Source organism: Sinocyclocheilus anshuiensis, unplaced genomic scaffold (assembly GCF_001515605.1).
Source record: "Sinocyclocheilus anshuiensis isolate Anshui unplaced genomic scaffold, SAMN03320099.WGS_v1.1 scaffold1364, whole genome shotgun sequence".
NCBI lineage: Eukaryota > Metazoa > Chordata > Actinopteri > Cypriniformes > Cyprinidae > Sinocyclocheilus > Sinocyclocheilus anshuiensis.
In genome coordinates, this window is record NW_015544238.1 from 764,154 (window position 1) to 770,896 (window position 6,743).

Consider the following 6,743-nt stretch of genomic DNA (forward strand, 5'->3'; position numbering starts at 1 on the left):
ACCAAAATGTGTCAAATATTGTAGTGATGATAGTGAAGTGAAAAATCATTTGAAATCAAAATCACAATATATAGCTGTATAAAGTACTGCTTAAAGTACTGGCTTTGTTTCACTGAATAGTACAGTAAAACTATTTTTCACATGACCAGAAAAACGTTTGTGAATATAAAACTGACTTGTATTATAATTTAGATAATTTCAGTGTAAATAGTTTGCCATTGTCTGTAGAATAACTGGCGAGGTTTGGTTATAACCGCTAGATGTCGCTGCTGTGCGTAATTCAGAAGTACTCAGAGCCGTAGAAGAAGACGCGTGTGTTGTTCCTGTCGCGGTGTGTCTTCAGTTTCTCACCGCACATCAGTATTATCATTTTCAATAATGTCTATTGAAATAGAGTCAGCAGAGTAAGTGAATTAAATTGTGTGTTTTCAAACATCACATGCATGCATAATTGTGTAATTTAAACGAGCACGTCTATTGTACAGGCTGTTTTTTGCGCTGTTTAGGTCTTGGGGTTGTTTCTCTAGCTAACTTTGTTAGCATTATCAGGAGCTTGTTTTGCACACAACTTAGATATTAAATAAGAATTTTTCTCTTTTATATAGGTTAGTATTTTGCATGGTTTTAGTGGCAAAGACAGCTCGCGATTCCTCCATATGTTTTCATTCAATTATAAACGTTTGTTTAGAAGAACAAATTCGTGCATTGTGGATGTCATATGTGTGCTGTATCACAATACAAGGTTTCTAGACATTTGTTATTTGGTGGAAAATTCCTTTTCACACATCAAATTGTAAACATTGCTTATAACTAGACACTATTCTTTAAAGGGGTCATATGATGCAGCTAAAAATAACATTATTTTGTGTATTTGGTGTAATGAAATGTTTATGCGGTTTAAAGTTAAAAAACATTATTTTCCACATACTGTACATTATTGTTTCTCCTCTATGCCCGCCTTTTTGAAACGCGTCGATTTTTACAAAGCTCATCGGTCTGAAAAGCGAGGTGTGCTCTGATTGGCCAGCTATCCAGTGCGTTGTGATTGGCCGAATACCTCAAGCGTGTGACGGAAATGTTACGCCCCTCACATACTGTTGATGCCGTGTCCGGCCGGAGCAACGAGACATAAACATGAAAACCCATTACAAACGAGGCATTTGTTGCATCCAGTGGGGACATAATTACTGATTATAATGACTTATACTGTCGTTTTACGCGTTGCGTTACATTGCATTGCATCGCACCGCGTAAACATAAAACTCTGTCTGCATTTGTGATCGGCGAAATGACAAACAAACAACAAGTGCTACTCTACACTGCCCAAAACTCGCGTTTGAATCATCAGTGGCAAATCCTTTAAATGAAAACGTACTTACGTGAGTCAGAACTGCCGGCATTTTAGTCTAACGCTACTCTCCCCGGATCAGTAAACAGTCCTCCATGAAATGTGCCGGCGATCCACAGCACTAAGGACCAGCACAGATCAGCTCTAGGCATGACGAAGCGATATCGTCCTCTTTTGGAAGACCAAACAAAGTAGTTTCGCTTTCACAACGAAGCACACAGCGTCTTCACGACATGACGGCGGCGGCAACAATACTACAGCGAGAATAAAAGTTATGCCTTTTTTCTTTGTGTGAACATTTGGGTGGTGTTATGCAAATCTTCCCACATAGTGAGGTAGATATGTGGGGGCGTGTTAGAACGAGCCGTTTTAGGTAGGTGTGGCTGACTCTGAACTTTTATAAAGAATATCTCTTTGGATTTGAGACTTTAGTCTTTGCAACTTTACAGATCTTCTTTATGCACCAAGAGCTTGTAACACTCCAAAGAGAAAGGAAAAAATGAAATTGCATCATATGACCCCCTTAATTCAAAATTATTGTAATATATTTGCTCTCCACAGTCTTTCAAAGTTTCTAAAATGTCTTTCTTGATGTTTTTCCAGCGTTATTCGTCTGATCATGCAGTACCTGAAGGAAAACAGCTTGCAACGTACTTTAGCAACTCTTCAGGAGGAGACGACAGTGTCCCTCAACACGGTGGACAGTATTGAGAGTTTTGTGGCAGATATCAACAGCGGTCACTGGGACACAGTGCTTCAGGCTATACAGTCCCTCAAACTCCCTGACAAGACCCTCATTGATCTTTACGAACAGGTGAGAGGCTGATAAAATCTGGATTTTTGGAAGTCTGCTGTAATGGTGTGGCTTATTTTGAACATTGATTGATCTGTGAGTAACTGGAAACATCATAAGTGGTTTTGTGGTATTTTTGCAGGTTGTTCTTGAGCTGATTGAGCTCCGAGAGCTGGGAGCTGCCAGATCTCTGTTGAGGCAGACGGACCCCATGATCATGCTGAAACAAACCCAACCTGAGCGATACATCCACCTTGAGAACCTTCTAGCACGCTCTTACTTTGACCCCAGAGAGGTGAGGGATCTAAAACAAAGCACTTCACAGAACCCTTTATTTATTTGTATTTAGGAATACATTTATATAATAGTTTATGCTGTGTTTCTTACAAGGATTTGTGAGATTATATCTAGGGGGGTTCAGGGACATGTTCTTCCAAAATAAAATTTTGTACATTTTAAAGTTAAATGCATCAACCTAGTGCACTTTCAAAGCAAAATTAAGAGCTCCAGCCCGTTTTTCCACAGAATGCAAAAATTAAAACGGTTTTAGAACAACATGGGAGAGAGTAAATGATGACCATTTTTGGTGGACTGAATTATGGTAAAAAATGTATGATAATTTCTTCACTTGCAAGAGATAAACACTAAAGCTTTTATTTTGGCAGAAAACTCATTACAAATCTTCATTACAAATCTAGTGAAACGCTGTAATCATCTGTCCACAGCAATGTTGAGAGTTATGCAGATGTGAAAATAAATCATAACAGGTGCACATTGAGTTCCCAAATGCACGTTAAACTCACAGCACATGCAGATATGGAGTTTGCAGCGTTTACTGTGATCTGAGACACTGAAAACTCTGGGTCATGAGCTGCTCGGTACCCACAGTGACCACACTTTGTTCTGTAACATGCAGAGAAAGTCTGTATGCTTTTTTTTAATTAAGTCACAATATTTTGATTTATTTTAATTGCCAACATAATGGTGCAAAAATACAACATTAGATGTATTTTATGTTATGAGGAGTATAAAAATATTTTCGGTTCATTATGAAACTGTGGCAGGACAGATTAGATTGCGGCCACCACAGTCTGGTTTCTGTGTATCTACTTGGATTTCACAAACAGTTTCATCTCCATTGTGGATGATTTCTGACCTGGCATTTATTTTTAGGCCTATCCTGATGGCAGCAGTAAAGAGAAGCGTAGAGCAGCTATAGCTCAGGCTCTTGCTGGTGAGGTCAGTGTGGTACCACCGTCACGTCTGATGGCACTGCTTGGACAGGTGAGCTGAACTTCCCTTGCAACAGGATGTTAGTGCAGTAATACATTATACATTTACTCTGATCTCAGAATTACACTTAAAGGAATAGTTCACATTACTGTAGTTGATGGTCTGTCTCTGTCTCTAAAGTCTCTGAAGTGGCAGCAGCATCAGGGTCTTCTGCCTCCCGGTATGACCATTGATTTGTTCAGAGGTAAAGCAGCTGTAAAGGATGTAGAGGATGAGCGATTCCCCACTCAGCTGGCCAGACACATCAAGGTACAGGAACCAGCATCTGTCTTCCACAGTGACATGAGATGCAATGAAGGTTAGTTACTCACCTCTGTGTGTGTTTTTTCTTTGTAGTTTGGTCAGAAGTCTCATGTGGAATGTTCACGCTTCTCTCCTGATGGCCAGTATCTGGTTACTGGATCCGTGGATGGATTTATTGAAGTATGGAACTTTACTACTGGAAAAATCAGAAAGGTCTGTGGATCTGCACTGTGACTTATTCATCTGCATTTGTAGTAATCGTTTATGTATACGTTTATTCATGGATCACATGTCTTATGTGTTTTGGACAGGATCTGAAGTATCAGGCTCAGGATAACTTCATGATGATGGATGACGCAGTGCTTTGCATGTCTTTCAGTCGGGACACAGAGATGATGGCCACAGGAGCCCAGGATGGCAAGATTAAGGTCTCGTACACGCTATATTAAAATATAAATAAAAACTTCAGAAGTGCTTATTCATAATCATTGATAAAAATCCTATTATAGTTTCACTAATATTTGGAATTGTTTTTTATTTTTATACTTTCTGTGTATATTTTTTTTATTTCATTAAAGTTTTAGTAATTTAGTTTGGTGCTTTTTTCATTTATATTAGTTTTTTAAACCGCTATAGTTTTTTTTTAAGTTTTAGTTAAAAATAAATATTAGATATATATGTAGGTAAATATTTGTTTAAAATATTTTGTATAAAAATGCATTTACATAACATTTATTTATTCAAAAAAATATAATAAATTTTATATAATAAAAATTAAAAATACAATAGGATTCTGTTTGAATGGCATTTGCTGCATAAAATATATTTTACAGTAGGAAGGCTGATATATTGATTATTTGTAAGGATTGATGGATGGGTTGTGTTGTTTTTTTCAGGTGTGGAAGATCCAGAGTGGTCAGTGTCTGCGGCGATATGAGCGTGCTCACAGTAAAGGCGTCACCTGTATCAGCTTCAGTAAAGACAGCAGTCAGATTCTCTCTGCATCCTTCGATCAGACCATTAGGTGAGCGTCTCTTTTCACTGTCCTCGGCGTCCACAAAAACCACAGCATATTTAACTTACGCTTGTTTTTCAACAGGATTCATGGATTAAAATCAGGCAAGTCTTTAAAGGAGTTCAGAGGTCATTCTTCATTTGTGAATGATGCCACACTTACTCCCGACGGTCATCACATCATTAGTGCCTCATCTGATGGAACTGTGAAGGTACAAATGTTAATGCACTCTCACATTCAACTTTTAATGTTAAATCTCGTCTCTCTCAAGTAAAGTCTCATAAAATGTAACTTGTGTTTTGGTTTTACATTTTCTTTCTCTCAGGTCTGGAACATGAAGACCACCGAATGCACCAGCACATTCAAATCTTTGGGCACGTCTGCGGGAACAGACATCACTGTTAACAATGTGATCCTGCTTCCTAAAAACCCTGAGCATTTTGTTGTGTGTAACCGATCCAACACTGTTGTCATCATGAACATGCAGGGCCAGGTGAGGATGCCAAGTGTGTAGTTAATGGAAAAGGAGATGAGAATATTGAAATGGTGTCATCTGTGAATTCTCCTTATGGTATTTCCTGTTGCAGATTGTGAGGAGTTTCAGCTCTGGTAAGAGAGAGGGAGGTGATTTTGTGTGCTGTACTCTGTCTCCACGTGGCGAGTGGATCTACTGTGTCGGCGAGGACTTTGTGCTTTACTGTTTCAGCACAGTCACAGGCAAATTAGAGCGAACCCTGACCGTAAGCCCTCTCTCCCTCCATTTACCTTTCTTTATTAAATCAGCAGCTTTTTCCATTTTTTATTCCATATTTTTTTTTACAAATATTTTTGTTTTTACACAAAAGTTTAATATAGCTTTAACTTTTTTTCATAAGTGTGTCCTGTTTAAAAAAAATTATAAAATAATGACTATCATACAATTTTTTTTTTTTTTACCATGATTTGCAGGAAAAAAAAAAATCAGTGTAACAATAGTTTGTATTCCAAAACAATCCTGTCAGGCATATTTAGAACAAGAATCATTAGATGACATTAAAAAACTCTATTTAAGGATCACAGTGCAACCCCCCAAAAACCAATTAACTGTCATTTAAAATTTTTACCAATCTTTGCCACTAACCTTCACACCACTAGGTTTTACCCATCTGTCAGCAAGTTTTTAATCATTTAAATCAGTTTAGTATGCTCACCTCTTTTATTAGTACTGGTCAGAATAAGTATGTGGTTTCATTTTTACAAAAGTTATTTGAAACATTAAAGTAGACATTTTTAAATGGCATTTAAAATGGCTTCTGTATATGTAAAATCACATTTGTAAATTAAAATTGATGTGGTCACCAAAATGGGATGTAAAAACTAATTTATATCTTATGTATGTGTGTGTATATATATATTTTAATTTTTAATATATTAAAACTGTTAAAAATGTTTCCACAGGTTCATGAGAAGGATGTCATTGGTATTGCTCACCACCCACACCAGAATTTGATCTCCACATACAGCGAGGATGGGCTCCTCAAACTCTGGAAGCCGTAAACACACAGATGTGTAATATGGGGATCCTGGGTGTGCAGGAGATTACAATTAGAATATGTTGCCTATTTTTTAACCCTTTTTTGTACATACCTGTTTTTTTAAGCCCAGTGGATACGTTTTTTTCATTTCTTGGAAGCATCTGTAATTTACAGTAACAAGTTTTGTTCTTTTGATCTAACAATAGATCATTTTCTTTTTTTTTCTTGTCATTCTCTTCCTTTGTGTCTCACAATTAAAGCGTGTGTTGAAAAGCTGAATTGATTAAAACAAAATCAAATAGATTTCTGTCACGCGCATATTCTTAAACACTGCTGAGACTAAATATGATTGTGAATGAATAATTAGGCTAAATGATAACTACAGCTATCAAATGAAGCTCAGAAGACTAACATTTCATAATTTTTAATTCTTCCATAATATCCCATAAAATACAGACATTTTATTTGCATAAAATTACCACACAAAAAAAAAAAAGCCTAAAGACACATGCAAACTATTTGAGAATGCTGAGTTTC

The 6,743-nt window shown here is 37.0% G+C and overlaps 1 protein-coding gene across 1 annotated transcript; it reads left to right on the forward strand.

The window, feature by feature from the left end:
* Window positions 1–288: 288 nt before the first annotated feature.
* Window positions 289–6,505, forward strand: LOC107697631 (WD40 repeat-containing protein SMU1). Its single transcript, XM_016498431.1, has 12 exons — window positions 289–404; window positions 1,952–2,162; window positions 2,284–2,436; window positions 3,315–3,425; window positions 3,555–3,683; window positions 3,771–3,890; window positions 3,989–4,105; window positions 4,574–4,701; window positions 4,777–4,903; window positions 5,018–5,185; window positions 5,280–5,432; window positions 6,130–6,505. The coding sequence occupies exons 1-12, from the start codon at window positions 379–381 to the stop codon at window positions 6,226–6,228; spliced, it is 1,542 nt and encodes a 513-aa protein (XP_016353917.1). The 5' UTR covers window positions 289–378; the 3' UTR covers window positions 6,229–6,505.
* Window positions 6,506–6,743: the final 238 nt, after the last annotated feature.

Bases quoted from the DNA above. Each gene is read 5' to 3' on its own strand.
- LOC107697631 (XM_016498431.1), top strand. From the start codon at position 379: ATGTCTATTGAAATAGAGTCAGCAGA. The intron at 2,437-3,314 runs GTGAGGGATCTA...ATTTATTTTTAG, and splicing joins CTTACTTTGACCCCAGAGAG to GCCTATCCTGATGGCAGCAG. The intron at 3,684-3,770 runs GTACAGGAACCA...TTTTCTTTGTAG, and splicing joins AGCTGGCCAGACACATCAAG to TTTGGTCAGAAGTCTCATGT.